Raw genomic sequence first — 21565 nt, 5'->3', positions numbered from 1 at the left:
AATTAGTGAGAATGTTCAATTACTTCATTAGATCAAGTTTTGTCAGTATATTTTATAGCTTTGTATAAAGTGAGAAACATGCTCAGTGCTGACATCCGAAAAAGGTTGCTCACCATTCAAGGTTGTCGTGGAGTGACCTGCTGTGTCTGCATAAAAGGCATGGGTCGCTCTGTTCAGTATGGCAGCAAGGTCTTTAGCATAGCAGCCTTCTGTTTGGTGGGCCACCTTGCCGTAGTCAAACTGACTGTTGCTGAGGTGGGGTCTCAATTTCACAAGACACCTCAGAATCTCCTCACGCTCTGCCTGCAAAATTTATGCCAAGTTACAACTGAAGATTTAATTCAAACTTGAAATTAAAAGGGTTTAGGTCGAATTACAATTGAAACTAGAAGAGCCACCAACAGTATTAGCAAAAACAAATGAACAATCATGAATTGTACAGTGTCGTTACAACATTACATTTGATTTGCAGTTCTACCAATAGCATAAAATTATTACACGCACTAATTTAGAATTTTTTCTTCCTCAACTTTTATTGAATCACAGTACATCAGAAGCACTTCTACCGATTGCAACAGAGACTGTTTTATAAATTATATATACTCCCATATGAGCCGCACGTACCATATATAGAGTGTTGGTCATTGATGGAAGATCTGGTGTTTCAATCAGCAGTAGTACTCCAGATGGTGAACGATCGCAATATCACATGTTAGGACTTTAAGAAGGCGAAAATTTTTTGTTTCCGGGGGACTCCTCATTTACATGTTAGACACGACAAAATAAACTTAATAGACGATTATGCTACAAATGCACTTCAATTCACTACAAGTGATGTACCAATTAGTGCACTACAGTTAAATACAGTTAACCTGAACACTCTTGCTGGCCTAATTGCTGTTGTATACATGTGATGATCTTGTCTTCTGTTATCTTATCCTGCATCTTATATTTCCCCCACCCATTATTGATATGAGAGGTTTAACGTCCCAAAACCACCATATCGTTATGAGAGATGCCGTAGTGAAGGGCTCCGGAAATTTTGACCACCTCGGATTCTTTAACGTGCGCACAAATCTGAGCACACGGGCCTACAGCATTTCCACCTCCATCGGAATTGCAGCCGTCGCAGCCGGGATTCGATCCCGCGACCTGCGAGTCAGTAGTCGAGTACCTTAGCCACTAGACCACCGCGGCGGGGCTATTTCCTCCCCCCCACCCTATATATATTGGGGGGGGGGGGGTAGATATATAAAATATGATTCAAAGATTGGAAATATGAGATACAGGATAACACACGCACACACACACACATATATAAATACACACACACACACACTATTTGTAATCCATAAATACAATCACTATGAGTGTTAAAGATTTCATACAGCAGCAGAATCTCGATTAGCCAATTAAGGTTGATGCAAATTTTGTGATGATACGAATTTTAAGGTTGCTTCGGATAAAGTACATTATATAAAATATGCCGTGATTCGGTGTTATAAGGATGGTTTTATCGGTAAAATCGGTATTACAAGGCAAATTAGTCACCCAATTATTTTCTTCAAGACCACAATTTAAAATGCAACTGTAAGTAAGCTGCAGACAAGAATGTGCATCTTCATAATGAGAAATCTTCAAGATCTTCATAAACATTAGGAACTTTACAGACTTATGGCGTTTATCATTACCTCGATTGTAGCATCTGCCAGGCCATTACACAGAATATGCACTTTCGGGGACCTTTAGTGTGCTTGCACACACTACTTTGAAAAAACTTGCTTTCTTAATCCGGTTTGATAAATTTTGTATAGGGTAATATTCCAAAGCTGGCACTTTCTTAATCCTGTTTGACAAATTTGTACAAGGTAACATTCAAAGGCTGGCATATTTCATTTGCTTTCCAGAATTGTCAACACTGATCTATATGCACACCTTGTTTGGAGGTGGGATGGCAAGCACTGTGTAAAAGACATGCTGTCCATGGCTGGCAGTGAGACGGGTGTTAAAGGCCTCTCTCGAGCGGCCCGTGACGATGACAGCCACTCTGGTGCATGAGTCCCTCAGAGCAGCAAGCGTGCTGAGGAATGCTGTAAGCAGAGGATGTATCCATACGCTAATACACTCATACCTTGATATAATGAAGTAAGTGACCAATATCTTTGTGGATGCAGTGTTACAAACAATTGTTTATAACAAATTTTTCGGATATAACGAAGTATTCTCGTGACAGCTGTGATTTTGTTACAATGAGGTTCAAGTGTAACTTTGTCACAAACATGTGACACAGTACTGTCTGGACAATGCAACAACTTACAGCTATGACGTAAGACAATGGTCTCGGGCAGGCTCAGCTCCTATGTTCACGAAAGCATGCTGTTAATGTGATACAAAAAGCAATGCCTGATTGTGTACTGCAAAACTCAAACCTGCAGCGTCTTAAACAGTCTATTCAAAGTGATGCAAATGGATGCTTCCACAGCTGTTGCCATACTGCATACAGTAAAACCTCAGTGATACGATCACAACTCATACAAACTTCAAGGCAATACGAATTTTTTTCTGGTCTCGGCCAAGGCCTACTGCCCTGCAATGCAATAAAGCGTATACGGCTGTTGCTAACCAATTTTCACCTCGCAACGTTTAATATGAACGTATGGTGCCATGTAAATACAGGTGCTGCGTGCACTGCCATGGACGATGTGACAAGCACACGCGGGTGCAGGAACCCAATCACAAGCATGCGCACGGAGCCGCCACACGTTGTAGCCTCCAAGATTTTTGCACACAAATTTTGGAAGCTCTAATTTGCCTTTGTGTGCATCGAGATTACACATGGCACTAGTCCCAAATGTTTGGAATTCTCGACGGCATGCCACTTTGTTAAAGGGAGGGCGCCTTTGTATTGGGAAAGAAGCTTTCAGCAACAGTCTACTCGGGAACGGTGCCTGCGTGTCTTCCCTACACATGTACCCAAAGGGGCACGCATGTGTTCGGGGAGAATGACCTCAATCGGCATGCGTACACCTCGAAGGGAATTTGACTGCTTCAGCAGTTAACGTTGAACCAGTAAAAAAGGCTGCCATGGTGCCACGAGTCTTGTGTAGGTGGCGGGTATGGAGTGTCCCGCGAACACATTGAGTCGGCTGCAACACCAGGCACCCTCTTCGTCTACCAAAGCTGGCGAGACATTCAGCAGCACCCCGTCGACTCCCCTACGTGCAACATGAGCTGGCCTGATCTGTATGAAACTTTTTATTGTTTTTTTTTTGTAACCGTTATTTTATTATACCCAACTTTAAATATTGTTTTAGTGTGCACTGCGTCGCATGTTGAAACTCCGAAGTGTGAGCACGATCTTTTTGAAACTCTTCTTTGTGCTTATTTTAGTTTCCATCATGTCGTTATTTTATTAACATTCTATGTTGTGTTTACTTGTAGTGTTCTTTTAGAGCATAATTTGTTTTGTTCTAGTGTTCTTTTTCATTTCGCATTTTTTTTGTTTCCTCTTGGTGTTTTTTGTTAGCTCTTGGCATTGCCCTTGCTTTATTTAAATGCTTGTTTAAATGAGCACGCCGGTCAGACTCAAACATCACTACACGTGCAATCCCGCACAGGTCGACCGGCCTACAAAAAAATTGAAATGTACGAAGGTGTCGCAGGCTGAAGCGTACAGTGGAAGCCTGCGAGTCTGCCGCACATTGCTGTTAGATCGGCAGGACCTCCACAAAAATGTGTTACATATGCATTTTTTTTCTAATGTATTGAGGCGTGCTGCATTCGTTGTGCTGCTGTGTTTACACAGTGATCCAAGCCATGACTTCGCCCATCAGGGATCCTATCAAAGGTTGATGAGGCCTGAGCGAGGAAACTGACGGTCTTGGGCAAGGAGCTAGGTCTGACAACGTCAACATCCACGATTTTCGTGCACCCGCACAGCTGCCAACTTTTGGATTGTGTGCACAACCGTAACTTTCCCGAAAAATACCCCCACCATCTGACTAATATGAAAATAACAACAAAAACAGCGGTTCTAAAATTTTCAGGCCTTCATCTATCGCATGCAAAGCGCTCCTTAAGTCTTTTTCGCTGCTGTAGTCCGGTGTGATGTGAAAAAGCGTACAGCCGTCGGCACGGTTAGCACGAACAGTCTACTTCATGGCCTCTTCTTGCTTCAAATGGCATCAACACCGCCAATCATTGGAAGTGGTATGTTTGTTTGTAGACCCGTCGACTTCTCTACCAGATTTTTGCCTGACTCCTGCCATTCAATCACTCGGCTGGTCCATTTTCGCGACGTTTTGCCAAAAAAACTTTAGGAGCCTCATGTATTGATGCTAAGCTGCCTTTTTGCATTACCATAATGCCATGCCGTGAAGCCAACTTGTGTACTGATATTCGCATATGATTTACACCACAATTTAAGCTCCAAATTTACTGCACATTTTGTGTATGTTATACGTGAAAAAATACACTCATTCAGTGTGCGGAGAAGTTCGATGTAAAAGATAATGCATGCACTTGCCGGGACCAATGAACGATTCATGATGATCAGTTCTTTCCAACTTTCGTGGTGTATGCATGAAACTTCACCACAACGAAAATCTGCGACAACAAATTTTTTCGAGCGTACCATCAATTTTGTTGTAGCGGGATTTGACTGTATATAAGTTTTCACATGCAAGCTCTATAAAATTAAAAATTGCTTTTATATTCCTGAGGTTTTGTTCATCTTTCAGAGAATTTGTGCATCAGGTGTCCATGCATATGTGAAAGACTCACCATCAGCTATCTTGTTGAAGTAAAGGGCATCAGGGCTCTTCTCTTGTTCGGGTCCGGCTACAGCACCAGCTAGCGTATCCAAGTCATCAAAAACCAGCACCGCAGGTTCTCTGAAGCAGCACTCTGATACCAGGTGCTCCCATGTCTTGGCAATCTTTTCAGGACGCTTTCCTGCACAAGAACAGAGGGACCAAAATTTGTGCCTACATCCAGTCAAGTAGCCAACCGTACCACGTTCACTACCGAACACTCACTAAGATTGGGTTTTTTCGGCGGTTTGGTGAACACATTCAAACCTCACTATACCAAAGTCGCATCAGCCAGAAAAATACTTCGTTATATCCAAAAATTTATTATAAACAATATGTAACACTGTATCTATGGCAAAGCTTTTAGTAACTTACTTTGTTATAACCAATAATTCTTTATAACCAAATTCGTTATATCTATGTTTGGGTGTACCGATATAAGGTGACATCAGTTGGTAATTGGAAGTATTTCACTGAAACCAAGGGTATCTACCAAGGTGAAAAGGATACAAAAACTAAGGCAGATACATTTTACAAAGCAGGAGAAACAGTCACCTACACGGAGTGAAAAGCACATTACATTGCCGAGCTGTCATTCATTACTGCTGCAGAGTCTATCACTCATTGCATGGCCAAATTGCTCAAACTGAATTTTGCTGACAATTAGGCCAACCAAGACCAAAAAACGCATTAAATCTGAGTGTAGAAGTGTGAGAACTCCCTTGAGTCGGTCGAGTTGTGGTGTTCTGATGGCGGTTGACTGGATGGCCTTTCATAAGAGCCTGTGTGACACACCTGTGTGGTCTGTGTAGCAATGACAGGGGGGTGCAAAAGGGGCACTTGCCCTCCTCGAAGCTACACAAGTGCTCTTCCCCTTCCCGAACCCCGCGATGCACCACTGTTTTGCAACCCCCCTCCCCAAGGAAAAATCCTGCCGACAACCACGGACACAGGCATAAAAAATATTTAAGTGCTACAGATCCAATGACAGAAATTGTTAAGATCTGAAATCCTCTATAAGTGCTTACCTCTCAGTGAACTGCATTCGATGATTTCAACGTGGGCGAATGGAGAGGACTGAAGCATACACAGGGCAAGTGACTTAGCAAGTGTTGTCTTGCCACTTCCGCGCTGGCCTGTAATTAGCAGCACATCTCCCACTAGTTGCTGTTGGCCACACAATTGTACTGCAGTGGGTTGTGCTGCCGTCAGCAACTTCAGCCAGGCCAAGCCCTTCTCACAGAGCTCCTTCACACCACTGTCAAAGGTAAAAAAAAATGAAAAGAGTGACGGGCACTCTAAAAATTGAATGTTCCTGATTATCACAGCTCAAGACACACACTGGTCATCTTCTGGCTTATGATGAGTACATCTCATCATAGGCACTTACGACAGATATACAGCAGATATTCCCAAATCATAGCCAAAAAGACACTGTTCCCTCTCCTAAAGCAGAAAGTATAAAACTATTACATATTACCAGATCGAGCATACAAGGACGAAACATGGAGCATAACAAAGAAACTGGAGAAAAACTCTAGAAGCCACGTCTGCATTGACCTCTTTCAGAAAAGTTAATAGCCGTGGGTTTTACAATAGCTAGTAGCTTGAATCCTTACATAGTCTACGAAAAAGTTAAGGAGAATGCTGTGTACAATGGAACGAAAAAAAAATGGTAGGTGTAACCTCATGACACAGGAAGTTTATGTTCTAGATAACACTAAGTGAAAAAATATGAATGTGGGCATTCCACACAGTACACTGGACAGACAACTGGGGGTCACAGAAGCCAAGGAATGGGAAACTCGGCCGAGGGCAGCAGAGAGCTAGGTGGACTGGCAAAATTATGAAGGGGCTTGCAGAAAAAAAATAGAGCCGGCTCACAAAAGAATGGGTAAACTAGAGATCTTTGAAGACCTTCATCATGTACTGAACAAAAGAAAAAACCGATTGAGGAAAAGCTCACCTTGTCACGGATACTTTTGACAAGCAGAGATTAGGGTAATTTTTCATATCTTATGTCAACATATGTGCATATACTACTATAAATATTAACCCATTGGCTTCTACACTTTTTGCGGCTGTTCCAGCCTGGTATGGTATGGTATGAAAAAAAAACTTTATTTAGGTCTATCGAGGCGTGAACTAGCACGTAGTGGGCTGCTCCCACGTCAGTACAAATAGGCCTAACCTGTCCGCCACGTCGTGGGTCGGTTGGAATGCCCATAGCTGCGCCTTTGATTCCGTACTGCACAGCGCAGCATCCCACTTTGACGATGTAACGTTTTCAACCCATAACGCAGGGCGCCGCCAGAGCATATGATCTAAGCTGACAAAGTCTGGGCAAAGTGCGCAAGTGTTTTGACGTTTGAATTTCAGGTAACTTCCACCAGAAAATTTTCGCCTTCACCAGTGGCATGGGTCAGTGCACCTAAGCCACAATAAAATCTCCGACAAACATCATAGAATAAAAATTTTGTGTTTTTTGCTTAACAATGCTTCACTGTATCAGGTGCTTCAGTATCGTTTAAACGATTACAACACAAAGTCATGTGGTGAGCAATTTATCATTTTCCACACTCCTATGAGCTCTCGAACTTTTAGCCCTGTGCCTTAAAAACTAAGCAGTCTTGATGGATTCTACTCGACTTTGTTCGGCAGCATGTGGAAAGAATAAGGGGCCCATTTGGCTCATTTTTCTTGCCATGAAAAATGTAGGCGCATTGGTGAGGCAATGACAGGCGGGTTTCTACCTTGTTTATTCTGCCACGATATGTTTTGAAAAAGCCGGGAGAGTCCACCCTTAGCTGCTAAACAAAGAACTCGAAATACATAGACAAGCATCTTCATTGAGCGGATAATAAACAAAGGAAAGGGAAACACAAAATACTGTGCTGCCATCTATGAAACAATGTCAAAAATAAAGATTTTCTAGGCGGCCGGCGATTTGCCAGACAATGCGCTTTTGGCCTCACCAACCAGGCCCGCGAAATGCCGGCCGTGGATGCCAATGAATTAACATTTATATTAACTGATGTACAATTATGACTTGATATACTTTTTTCACTGTCAATGTTGCATTTAAGACAAAATACTGAAACCTTTCATGCCATAAGAAAATGAGCCAATATGGTATTGTAAACATTTAAAGCATTAGCATTTATGGGGTCAATCCTTCGCGGTGTTTTGTTGCACATCCGTGTTGTCATACACAGTTACACAAATTTTTCATAGGATTCCCAGTTCTGATGCAGCCAATCCTGAAAACTTTCAGGAAAAAATAAGTTATTCTCTAAGACTTGAATTGCTTCTTTGCATTGCAACAGTCCAGATATGGGTTCAGCTCTTTCTGCTAAGGAAAGTTTTAAAAGAGAACGACATCACAACTGCTGATGCTTGTACAGCGGTAAACAACGCAAAAGGGTGACATGCTAACACTAACAAATCCTTCAAAAGGAATTATCTATGCAGCAACAGTTCTTATAAGCGTACGCTTTAAATTACCATGAATGCAATGTAACTAAAGACCAAAACTAGCAGGAAACGCCAGCACGGCCACACAGAAGCCCCGTATTTTCACTGTTTCTCTTAGCTCTAGCTTCCTCCTTCCACCATCTTCGCTGGCTGACTCTGCAAGTCCAAATGGGCAGCGCATAGATGTGATTTTGATTCTCAATTTCAGTGATGCTAGTACAGTAAATTCTAATTAAACAAAGCTCTTTTAAACACAACTGCTGCTTAAATAGAACAGCTGCCTCTAATATGATTGGTTTTGTACTTGAATTTTGTACCCCTGTTTATCTCTCAATAAACAAAACTCCTGTTAAACTAAATATATCTTCCTGGTCCTTCACAGGAGTCTACTGTATCATAATGAGGTGACAAATTTTGGTCACCGGAATTTCAAAATGGGCACTTCAAAAGCAATGTCGGTTTTTAGAACTTGGAAGCCTGCTTAGTTCCCCTACAACCGCAAGTATAACTAAGCATTAAGCACTTGCACGGGAATGTTCAGCACGTTAAATTAACCAGTTTATGGAGTTAGTTTAGTAGAGCCCACATTCCAGTGGGAGTTTACTCACCCGAGTTCTTCAAGCCTAGGAGCCTGAAGGTCCGGATTGAGAAGGCTGGTATTTGACACAGGGAGCTCCAATGTGCACTTTTTAGAGCGTTGGGCTCTGACAGCCTTCCCAAGGTGAACATTCACCAATGCTGAATCTCTAAGTAAGCAGTATTTCATATCACTATCACTACTTTGATTACCATTTGCCGCATCTTGCGCCTCACTGTTTTGATGAGAAAGCTTTATCAGAAAGTCTGTGTGTGCCCCTGCAAAAAAAAAAAAGAACAAACAGCAAAAGTCACACATACACAGCTTTGCCCGAGCACAGTGCTTTAGGCACTTCAACATCATAATTCACAAATCGACAGGTTTTGCTTGTGTCCCTGCACTCAATTCCTTGTTACAGTCGGTTAACAGTGCATTAGTTCAGTGCCCCTGAGCCATGTAATACTCTATGGCATAAAGCAGCCCTGCAACACATTTCCAAGTAATCAGCAAATAGTTCAATCAAAGGAGTTTACTGCCTCACAAGTTGACTGCTGCAACAATTTTTAGAACCCATCAATCTCTAGTGGAGTAACAGGTCTTTGCCACATGCTGTAATTCCTTTCTCTCTCCTTTTGTGCCAGCAAGGGCTCTGAAAGATATGCACAATGAGGGAGGAGACAAGGGGAAGAAGCTATGTTAATTCATCAGCACGCAATATGACCTTGAGCACTTTTTCTTTTCTTTTTTTCCTTTTTTACTGCGACAGCAATTATATGGACACTTTCGGCAAGATTTTGCCACCGGCGTCACCGTCACTCACCGTATCTGTATATGTATCTATATATATATATGAAAACACAAGAAAGAAAAATAATCTAGAAAAAGACTCCGGCGCGCGGGATCGAACCTCCGACCTCTGAATTATGAGTGCGAGGCGTTAGCCACTGAGCCATGAAGGAGCAGCTCCTTCCATGTTCAAACGGCAAGCTATTTATATCTACCACTTACCGCTGCCGATAGCCATCTCAGGGGAACTGTCGTGTTTTCAGCCCTACCAGCGAGATGGCGCAATGAGAGCGCATCGCTAGATCATCATGACGTGACTGCACGCTCTCTAATCTCCCACATGTACTTTGCACCGTGGAGAGAAGGAGGTGGAGGCTCACGCGCACTCTTATCTCGAGGCGGGGAGGATCGTACGTCTTGGGATCTCACCGGAACGATTCTGTTGTAGTTACCGGGTGCACAAAGGTCGCTGCACTCGTTGCACAGTCTCCTTTTGCAAAAAGGTCACGCTTTTCAGACACAGCGAAGTAACAACTGAGATGTTAATTCTTATTCATCTGTACCTGTGAGTACGCCTCGGTCGTCACTTGTGCGTGAGAAACGCGAGGCACGTTTCGATCTGCTTGCCATTCTTGGCGTGACCTCCCAATTTGTTGCTATCACATTCATTGCTTCGCATTTGCGGCAAAGCTGTGACTTTTACTAGCCTCTTTTCAGTGTGATTGCAAGCACCACAAAAGGGCCATGGTAATTACAAAGCTCGCAATGATCGAAATCAAACTATGGCCATAGACTTTTAATCGATATCATCATTTGTCAAGAGATGAAAAAATTATTTCAAGGCAATTTCGATAATCATAAATTATAGGCCCCGTGCTGTGCTATAACGTTTGGCTAACATGTTCCCAGGCACTACCAACAGGCAGCAATTTCTGACCATAACTGAAAAAAGTGTAGCAGGCCCCCTCAACACTTAGCGCACTCTGCATTATGAACCTGTCTTACTGAAAGTAATTTAGGGCAACTTGGTAATCCTTAAAAAGACTCACACATTCACACACACTTCTACTCAAGAAACACGCACCATACACACCGCTTCACTCGAAACACTCCTGCATTACATGCACTTCCATTCAAGAAACACACACCACACACACCACTGTGCATCAAGTGCTGTGTGTGGTGTGCGTTTCTAGAGTAGAAGCGTGTGCAAATGGGTCTCGAGAGATTACCAAATTGCGCTAAATTACCTACAATATGATAAGTTACTAACTAGCCCAACAACAAGTTTTAGCAAGTTATGAACCTGTGTTTGCATTGAGCACCGTTAGTTAACTATTGATAAGCACTTACAGCATACCTGACTGCACATGACATTTCAATTGTAATTTGAATGAATGCATATCAATCTAGCTTTTCTGCATGATTTTTGAGTCTCCTGCGAAGTCCTCACAGGGTGAGTGAAATATGAAAGAATGCAGCTTCCTCCTTTTTCTCTTTTTCTTTTCCTGCCTACGTCATTCGAATTTGCAAGTTGAACACTTCTCGCTTGCATTAATCAATTTAACAAGATAGCATTAAAGAGCTCATTTCACGGAAATCCAGCGTCAGCGTGAGTGTCGTTGGTTGGGAGCGAAAAATCATCTCGTCTGTGACAGAAAACTCAATAAAGATGCAAATAAAATAGATAATGCCAGTTTCTGAGTTCAAGTTCAAAGATCACACCCAGGCCATCTACGAGGCAAGCAGGTGTTCTATTACAGAGATTAGCGAAAACTGCTTTGACAAAAAACACTATATGAATGTCACATATTAGAAGGAGTCTCCTTAACAAATCGTATATTGCGTGGCAGAACCGGAGAGTCGTGCCAACTGGAAAATCATGTGAATTGAGAAATGAGTGGGTTTAAAGGCCCACCCATTACAATGTGCTGACATATTTAATCATCATCAGCAGTTAAACCACCAACAAAGTGAACAGCTGCGTGGGTTTGCGTGTTGCCCTACGGACGCAGAGTGGGCCCTTTGCTGCATCACAAACGGAATCATAGCGAAGTGGACACTTAACAACTGCGCTTCCAATAGGCATTCAACTATACTTGAAATGGTGAATGTTACACGCACAGTCGTTTTCTTCTTTGCGGCACAGTTCAGAGACACACCGAGAACTGAAGCAGGCTAGCAGTTCAGAAAGCGATGCGCACAAGTTGCAATTAGGCTACCGCGACCTACACTTGAAAGAGAATCTCAAGCACCCTCCAATTTTTCACTCTCTTTGTGCGTTCACATGGGGACAACACAAGGAAGTTGTTGCGATGCAACATTCAGAAGTTGAAACGGTGTGGCAAGGCCCATTTATTACTGTCAACACTTGCATTCGACTGCAAGCTTTTACATATTAAGACAGCTTACGGTACAAATTCCGCGATAAAAAGCAATCTGCTCCCTCTTGTCTACATCTACTGGTTTGCGAAAAAGAAAAACTGATCCCTGCTCAAAATTGTTCAAGTCCTGCATATGTCAGAGGCAAATTAAAAAATATTAACTTGAACATTGCATAGGAATTCACCGATAAATGCCTGACACTATTAGAAGAAAAGAAGTGTGCATTTAAGGGCTTGTTTTCTTTGTTGGACATAATATTAATGAGAAATAACAGACAATAATACCAAGAGAAGTATAGGAGATGTTATTAAAAGCAAATGTAATGTAAATGTGAAAAAAGAAAACTTGCTGTGGGCATGAACCGAGCTCGCGACCTTCGAATAACGTGTCCGATGCTCACCAAATGAGCTACCATAGAGGCTATTCTTCAGCCAACTTTATAGAGTATCTATGATTAAACGTGGGGGCGCCAGTAAGTGCCCCCTGTTACCATTGTAGCGAGTGGGGAACACTCTTTTCGCTTGATGGCATCACATAGCCCGTGGTCCTAATTTGAGCCGACAGCTGACCAATAAACCGTGGCATACTACCTGAAGGCATCAAAATCTGCCAGATTGAGACCCTTACTATGGATGAAGGAAAGAAGTGTACACTTAAGGGCTCGTTTTTTTTTGTTAGACACAATATTAATGACAACTAACAGACAATGATGCCAAGAGCTGTATAGGGGATACTAATAGAAGTAATTGTAACGTAAATGTGAAAAAAGAAAAGTGGACGAAAAGATAACTTGCTACTGGCAGAATCCGAACCTGCGACCTTTCAATAGCTTGTCCGATGCTCTACCACTGAGCTGTTTAACAGCATTAGAAGTGACAGTGTAGATGAACAGGGATGTTTTTATCCACAAGTCTTTTTCACATTATGTCCAACACTTAATGTCGTCACTGGAAATAAAGCTGGTGATCAAGAAGCATACCTATTTTTGTCCATGATGGTTGTCCGTGCTGGTTGGAACAGATTTACCAAAAGGGATTTCTTATACAATACTAAAAGACTCATGTTAACAATATTGCAATTTTACACAGCCACTACCCACTAGCAATGTCTGTTATGCATTAACTCCATATACTATAGTGAAATTCTCCAATATTGTTGTCCATTTTGAACACCCAGACAGGTACAGATATCACCCCCCCAACTTCATGTCTGCTATTAACACTCACCAGATTCACCAGATTTCAGCTTCAAAAGACCGCCGGATGAAAGCACTACTGGATATCCAGAAGCTGAAATGCCTCTACACCATGAGTGGAAGGTACTGGCAATATTTCGTTCCGTAAATGTCTAAAAAAAAAGCAAAAATAAAGTGCTCCACCTAGTGAAACAAGGTAACTCACTGCTAATAATGATGATACTTTTTATCTCGTCCATTAAAATAATTTTGAGAAGCACTAAGCACAAGACATGCTCTGCACATAGCAAACATTTGGCCCTCATGCTCAAAGTTCTCTCACCAATGTATGACAACTAACAATGTTCCAGATGCATACGTAAAACAACGAATTAAATCAAGAAAATATATCTACGAAAAAATTGTAAGTTACCACTGAAGTGGAAGCAAGTTGTTCAAATAATGAAATATTGTTTCACACTCATTTGAGAATCAGCACAGAATTGGCAGAAAGCAGCACAGTGACAAACAGATTCAAAATCCACTACCATGGCAATGTGCAGCACAATGTTAATGAACAAAACTAGATAGCAGTGCACCTATGGGGCTTCAAAGCAATACACTGGTTCGTAACTACCACATACCAATAACAAAAAAAAAGAGAACACCGGAATGAAATAAGCACACCAGCTACGAAAACAGAGGGGATCTCACTTACCGTATTGCCTAATGGGTGGAGAGTGATTGACCTCAATGCAACCTGTTGTTCAGAGGCAGAGAGTGACCTGATCTTCAATTTACTAGCATAGTCAAGACCCAGCTGCCGTCGCAGGGCGTCAGGAACAAGGGCCATGTCAGAGCCATGTAACAAGTTAAAATCCGTCCACACAGTAGGAACTGCGAACACTCTCACAACGCAAGTTTCACGGTCGGGCAACATGACTTGAGTTGTCTGTTGTGAAGCACTTGATTCACCCTTTGAGTCCAAAGAGGCTTTAGCCAGCTTCTCCTGAGGCGAGGCGATCTTCGAAATGTCGGCAATGAAAGTCAAGGCCAGCTGGGCATCGCTGCCCAGATCACACGGGTGAAGCTGCGATCTTGACACAAAAATCGTGGTAGGATGTTCGCGCAACAGCTTTTCAACGTTGTGCGCCGGTAGCGGCTCTATCTTGAAGAACTTGCGCGGGATCACCCTAGCAGTGAAGCACACGTCGACGTGCCAGGTGAGTGTAGATTCGACGGATTGTTCTGGAGGCAGAGGTGAATGCAAACGTCTTGCTGCTGGGTTCGACAAAACCGAAGACCAGACCCACGAGGGGAAAGAGCCAACTACGGATGCTAAGGAGCGCAGGCTGTTGTTTTCGATCATAGCTCTAGGTGTCGAAGATTCACTTGGAAGCCCTGTTTGAGATTCGGAGCTTGGGACTACGGACACAACTGTGTTTCTGACGAGGAGAACAGGTTTACAATCCGGCACAGCAGATACTGAAAAAGAAGGGTAGAATTTTATTATGTTTGTTATAGTAAAGCCAAACGAACAAAGTTACACATACCAGTAATTATGCAGGAAAAGATCAATAAAATTTTTTGAAGGAGCTGGACACACAAAAAATTTTTTCCATAGATGAAAACCGTAAAAGACAGTCACATGATTGAATTCTCAATCCTCAGCCATAGAAAACAATTGTAAACACAGCAGTTACACATCCTAGCAAAAAAAAAAAAAACAAGAATTCAGTGTCTGTTTTGAAGGGCCCCTAAACTGCCCAAAGGTCGAAATTTAATCGCAGTGTTGAAGTTGTGCTCATAGCCAAATGGACTATTCAATATGGCGCTGTAAAAGCGGAGCTACATGCATTTGCTGATCTAAAAACGACCTTGGCTCATTTCACTCCTTCCTTCTAGATGCTATGTTCACTGACTTTTCTCTCCTCCTGGATGAGTGCTCCTCCTTTGCCACGCGAGGATAAATATCAGCGAGCGCTCGTACCTACGAGAAGACAGATGGGTTCTTTTCATGAATCACATAACTGGACCCAAATGGTGACGTTCCAGCCACTGCTGGGTATGTTGAAAAGCCTGGAGGGGATAAGGAATTGTTTTGAAGAATTTGTTACGAGCCTGCGGCTCGTAGCACTGCTTCATTTGGTACTGTTGATCATGGCACCATTCTGAACTCGATGCGTGCGCGTACTTAAAAAGTTGCAATATTATCAGAAATGATTTAAGGGTGCTTGAAACAATAAGATAGGCTTGTGCAAACAATGAAATTTAGGTTCGAAGAAAATTCGAAGCAAATAGTAATTTTGGTTGAATAATTTCTAATCGAATATGAATACTATATATAAAATATAAAGAAAATTGGCAAATTTATCATAACCTAACTAACCTGCACAATATATTTTTTTAAATTGAAATAAGGCCTCTATGCAAATGCCTTTTTTTTTTTTCATTCAGAGGAAGTCGAAAACAACTTTGAGTAGTAGGAGGATTTGACTTTTAGTAGGATGCAAGTGATAACCTGTAAAATACATAACACTTAAAAATTTATTATACTTAGAATATAAGCTGTCATAATAAGCTTTTAGGTTTAAAAAATGATTAATCAATTTGAACGTAATATATTCAGATACCTGGGCCCTGCAATACTTTTTCAAGTAACCACGAAATTTCTTCACGAAAGAAGCTTATTGACTCACGAACGCGCCACCACAAAAATTTTTACTATATGTCAAGTACGAGCAGAGTTGCAAAGATTTGTTGCACGCTTCAATTCCATTTTCTCTTGTCATGTCCCAACGAAAGCGCTGAAATCTAAGCAGGGAAGAATGGCATAGAAAAAGAAAATACATCACCCGTGCCTCATGACCTTTGAAGCTTTTTCTCTCTTATTTTTTTTCTTCAAACAAGCGGATTTTCAGTGCGATCGCGCACATACGCGTGGACAAGTCGCGGCCTCCCGCGGTGGCCCCAGTAACGACCGAGTGTGCCGTGCTGAAATCTGCCAATGGCTGATACAATGGCTTGTGTTGACTGATTTTCGAGCTTCATCCGTCATTTGTTGAGAGAAGAGAAAGCAATTTTTAGCTGACTTTGAGACTTTACTGTCGATTCCAGGCCGTGTGCTGTGCTATAATATTTGGCTCACGTGATCTCGTTAGCCTCGACTACTGATTGTCAGTGTTTTCTGATCAGGCTCAACAAGTGTTGCAACGCCCCTTTAAATTTGTAGTGGGACTTCATGGCAGACCGGAATTTCCCTAGGTAGGTGCTTTCACGGTTTAGCATTCCTACACTGCAGCAAAACCACCTTTACAGGTGGTTTCACTGCAGTGTATGAATGCGAACTAATGCACACCTATTCATTCATCGCAAATACTTCAAAATTTTCAATATTTTAAATTCGAATCGAAATTAATTCAAATACTGTACTATTCATTTGAATATTCGAAGCCTTAAAATATTTGCACAAGCCTACAATTAAATACCGCATTGCTTAAACGTGGTAGCCAACATCCCCACAGTAACAGATCGACTCATTACTTGAGACACTCATAATTTGGCCTCACAATTGGCACTGATATATTTAGTTGGGCCACACTGTCTGTCCCTGTTTCATATCATATAGAACACGTATGTGAGATCATAACAATACAATTCATTTAATATTCACAAGAAGATATGTACATCAGTTTTGTTATAAAGGCAGGGCCCCTTACTCGCAGAGGAGTTGTGAATTAACACATGTTAATTTAAAAAATTTCATGAATACTGTGTTCACTAGGCTGCCAAACAAGCAGCTTCCCTTCTCACTCATTTGTTCTGTACTACCTGTAGTTTTAGAGCAATATTTGTCCATTACTAATAGCAAAATGGTGGTTTCCCCTTAGAAGAGGATTATCACAGCCTGTTTATGCAGGATAAGCTTTCCAAACACCCAAATGCCTCTGTTTTATAACTCAGCAAATAATGCAAGCAGGCTTTCTTTCCCTTCTTTGGCCCGACTGATTATTCCCCGTAAGACAATAAGGGGTAAAATGGTCCTATCAGTGCTAACGTGTTCAACTTGTATTCGAAATCTCAAAATAATTGAAAACCTTCATGGCTTTGCAGGTTTGTGCCATAGTATCAACATGTTCATCAACACATCTCGATATAGGTAAACAATATATATATGTGTGTGTATGTGTGTGTGCGCATGCGAGTGTGCGTGTGTGTGTGTCTGTTAGTTCAATTTCAAGCTTTTCTTAATCAATCTGGTTGAACATATGGCTGAAAGAGTGTTTCCAGTCGATAATTTTTTACAGTGCATTTTTGTAAAGCAACTCTATGCAATTTGAATAAGAGGTAAAATAAAGTACCAGCTTACCAACATCAAGTACTATTGGGGATAAAGGTGTTGTCCACATAAGAAATTTCATGCCAGGCCAGATTGCTCGAACTTGATTCATCAGATGACTTTCAAGAAAACTACTGCATTCGACCTGAATGGCAAAAGAAGGTAAGGCGAGAAAGAGAAATATTTATTTATCTATTTATTTATTTATTTGGTTTGCATACACAGACACACAAGGACACAGAGAAAAAAGAAAGAGAGCAAGCTGGCAACTGGCACCTAGAGGGGCACAACGCCTGCTCACTCTTTCGGGAGGAGGGAAGAAACAGAGGAAACAAAGTTTAGAGGGAAGAAGAGGAAAGAAGATGAGGAAGGAAAAAAATGACGAAGAGTTCAACAAGTATGAGTGAAATAAATAAATAAGAAATAAGAAAAGACTTATATAAACAGGTGGCCAGGTTCGTTTGGTTCATAAATGTAAGGAGAGCTCGGTGGGCGTGGTCCCGTTGGGAAGCACAACCGCTCAAAAAGAGGTAGTCGTCTAGGATCGCGCATTTAAGTCCTAGGAATTTTTATTCCTTATTAATCAGCAAAGACCACTGCGTAGCAAATGTAGGACAGCGCACTACGAGATGCCCAAGTGTTTCACAAGAGCCACAAGCTGCGCACAATGGACTGTCCACACGCCCTTGATGTTGTAATCGTTCACGCACCAGCACAGACCCACTCTTAGTTTGTACAACAGCGCTCAGGAACGACGAGGCAAGCCACGGCCACGAACATGGGCAGAGAACAATCCATTCGCCACACGCTCGTCTGGGTGCTGCTTTAGGAAGTGTCGGCGTATAAGCAGACGAGCGTTGTCCATCGTACATGAAATTGCCAGACAGTCACAGCCATCATGGTTGCATGATGAAGCAAGGCGATCCGCTTCTTCATTGCCCGCAATGCCCACGTGTGAAGATACCAACTGTGCAGCTAGGCATACCCCACGTGACAGAATATTGTTGATGGATTCCATGATGCTGCTTATAATAGGGCTGTCGGTCTCCTTGCTGGTGAGTATGCTAAGGGCACCACGGGAGTCGCTGAAGATGACAACGTTTGATGCTGGTAACCCTTCTTGGACGTACTTAAGGACGACATCAATCACCGCTAGCCCGGCCGTCCCCGACAATGAGGCGTGTGGTATTTTAAACAACCGTCTGATATTGGTTGAAGGGCAGAAGAACGCTGCAGAAGCGCTCAGGCCATCGCTGCGTACAGAGGCGTCCGTAAATACTTTTGCATAGTCTTCGAAGTATTCAAATAAGTGTGAATGGGCTAATTGGTATAGTTCCGAAACACGTTGGTCACACTTTTTGCGTATCCCTGAAATTGACAGATGGGTAGGGAATGCACATGGGCTGTGCTCTGTCGTTGCTGGCAACTTTATAGTATCACCGGAATCGCCAGTAATGTCATTGAACAAAGACGCCACTTTACCCATCCAAGAAAGTGGACACTATACCAGCCTGTTAAGGAGTGTCTTGCCATCTGGGGCTCTGTTCGTATGCTCAATACGATGTAGCTCTGATCAGCTTGCAGCTTTAGCGGCAACTGGTGTGCTTCAGTCAGTGGTGGGATGGATTGTGCTTCATTAGGTAAGCCAAACAGAACACGAAGGGCAACACGATGATCCCGTTCCAGCTGAGACATTAAAGCAGGCGGTACATTCAAGACTGGCAAGGCATACTTCACGCAAGAGAATACAGCTGATTGATAAACCTGCAGTGCCGTCTTCTGATCAATGCCATCACCCCTAGCAGTCAAGGCGGCTACATACTTGAACAGGGACAGCGATTTTTGTCTTACAGTTTTAACAGCAGGGTGTCAAGAAAGGCGATCATGGATGATTGGTGTACCCACTGTATCGGTGTGTCTCCGAGGTAAAGCCTGCTAAGGCTTCGACGAGCGCGTTGCCTTGAATGATAAGCGATGGCAGCTGACTTCGCAGGTGAAACCTGCAGGCCAACTTCCACCAAGTATTCTGAAGTTGCATTCAGAGCTTGCTGCAACATACCACGAAGAAGTGGACCATGGTGTGACGAACCACTAATCCAGAGTGTGATGTCATCAGCATAAATCGCTATGCCTATAGGAAAGTCACATTCTTGTAGTAATTGGCCTGGAGGTCTAGCAAGTATGCTGTTAAAGAGAAGCGGTGACAAAATGCTGCCTTGCAGGACGCCACATTTAACAGTGCGAGGTTGACTCTCTACTTCTCCAATGCGCACTTTCATTTTGCGCTCGGATAGAAAATCATGGAGAAAGTGTAACAGACGACTTGAAATTCCTCCATTCATTAGTGCCCAAATAATCGCCTTATGTGGCACCGAGTCGAACACTTGCTGTATGTCAAGAAATAGAACATACACTGAATGTATGTTTGCTCGAGCAGATTCAAGCGATGATACAAGATCTGCCATGCTGTCGAAAGCTGAACGGTGGCGACGAAATCCACTCATGACATCAGGGAAGAAAGTGAGCTCCTGTAATCTGGCGTCCAGACGAAACAGCACCATACCTTCCATTCTTCGGACGTACAGGTGCATCTTCAGTTGTGCCGTTGCCAGCTACTTGACAGGTGCTATGGCTAGGCGCCTTTTCTCGTGATGCTATCTTTTTAGCTTTCTCTTTCAAGACCTTCCATTTTTTTCTTTAGCTTGGGACATTCTTTGTCCGTTGCCAAGTGTTCCCCAACACAGTTAGGGCAGCAAGATGTCACATTGTCAAAAAATTTTTTGTTGTGATTTGCGCCACATTTTGCACAGACCACAACATTTGTGCAGAAACCCTGTACATGTCCAAGCTTGAGACGTTTGCGGCATTGTAGAGGCTTTGGTATGAGAGGTCGGACCGGGTACCGAACTAGTCCGGCCTGTATGTGACTAGGTAGCTTTTCGCACCCGAAAAGAATCTTTACACACTTCGAAGAGCCAAGCCTTCGAGCGTTGATGACTCTGTACGGTGGCGTGCAAGCTATCATACTTTTAAAAACATCATCTGACAGTTTTAGGTCTATATCCGATATAAACCCAGATGTTACATTAGCGCACTGTGGAACAAAAGCCTGCACGTTGATGTTGCATAGCTGAAATAGATCGAGCAGGGTTTGTACCATCTTCTCATTTGTTGTCTACAGCAATGATATTTTTCCTGGGATTCACTCGAACTTCGTGAATCAGACCAGGGGCAAGTTTGAAAAAAAAGTCATGAAGCTTCTGTTTGGAGCTAGCGTTCAAGCTTACCATGACGTTGACGGGCACATAAGCAACGGTTATAGTCACAGTGCTGTTGTATATTACGGTCTCTTCCCTTGAGGACGATGCCACCGACTTCCGTTTTAGCCGTCGATGCTCAGTAGGTATAAATGCACCGGAGTCATCTAACGGGGCATCAGACTCGGAATCGGCAGCTGTTAATGTCACTGAAGAGCTGAGCCGCTTCCTTGCAATGGCAGGTCTACCCCCGCCTCTAAGCATGTCCACCACCACGTCCTCCATGTAAGCCTTGATAGGAGGCGGTGTTGTACCCAATGAAGTGTGAACTGAGGGGCGACTATTGCTAGTTGAAAGAGAAAAAGATTACATTTGGCAGTCATTTAACAATATGGTAGAATCTATTATAACCTACACTTTATACCTAGTGCACGAATGAACAAAACACTTAGAAGGTTTCGAAAGAACACGTTTGAACACAGCTGGAACACAAACTGAAGTGCAATTTTTGAAAATAATGGAAAGTTCCCTTATAAGTGGTAACGTGCTGAACGAAAACCGGGCATCAAATTTGTCTTTTGCCCTCAGGCGTAAAGAAGTGAAAGGAAGAGAAGCTATAAAATGGTATTTCTTTAGCGCAGCTCAGTTTGAGCGTGAAGAAAAGACTATACGCTCAAGAAGGAAAGCAAAGCAGACGACAGTAAGAGCACTAACTTCAAACTTCTGTTTATTATGTGACCCTACAGCATGTTATATAGCTCA

The 21565-nt window shown here is 42.5% G+C and overlaps 1 protein-coding gene and 1 non-coding gene across 4 annotated transcripts in view; one reads left to right on the top strand and one right to left on the bottom strand.

The window, feature by feature from the left end:
- LOC142804982 (peroxisomal ATPase PEX1-like) overlaps window positions 1–21565 on the bottom strand; it is a 92778-nt gene that overhangs the window by 63513 nt on the left and 7700 nt on the right. For 2 of the 3 annotated variants that reach the window (XM_075891155.1, XM_075891153.1), the window contains exons 4-11: window positions 17577–17691; window positions 13926–14692; window positions 13260–13380; window positions 8894–9140; window positions 5840–6069; window positions 4783–4953; window positions 1936–2090; window positions 114–303 (exon numbers count right to left, since the gene is read on the bottom strand). In XM_075891155.1, the coding sequence (XP_075747270.1) occupies window positions 114–303; window positions 1936–2090; window positions 4783–4953; window positions 5840–6069; window positions 8894–9140; window positions 13260–13380; window positions 13926–14692; window positions 17577–17691 (1996 nt within the window). Of the gene's footprint in view, window positions 1–113; window positions 304–1935; window positions 2091–4782; window positions 4954–5839; window positions 6070–8893; window positions 9141–13259; window positions 13381–13925; window positions 14693–17576; window positions 17692–20833; window positions 21540–21565 lie in introns of those variants that run through there. The other variant, XM_075891154.1, reaches the window with a different exon arrangement.
- LOC142771533 (U4 spliceosomal RNA) lies at window positions 21092–21232 on the top strand. Its single transcript, XR_012885974.1, has one exon. It is a non-coding gene; the product is annotated as a U4 spliceosomal RNA (small nuclear RNA).

Source organism: Rhipicephalus microplus, chromosome 1 (assembly GCF_043290135.1).
Source record: "Rhipicephalus microplus isolate Deutch F79 chromosome 1, USDA_Rmic, whole genome shotgun sequence".
Taxonomy (NCBI): domain Eukaryota; kingdom Metazoa; phylum Arthropoda; class Arachnida; order Ixodida; family Ixodidae; genus Rhipicephalus; species Rhipicephalus microplus.
Note: the sequence above shows the minus strand (reverse complement) of the source record. Positions and strands in the feature narration are given on the sequence as shown.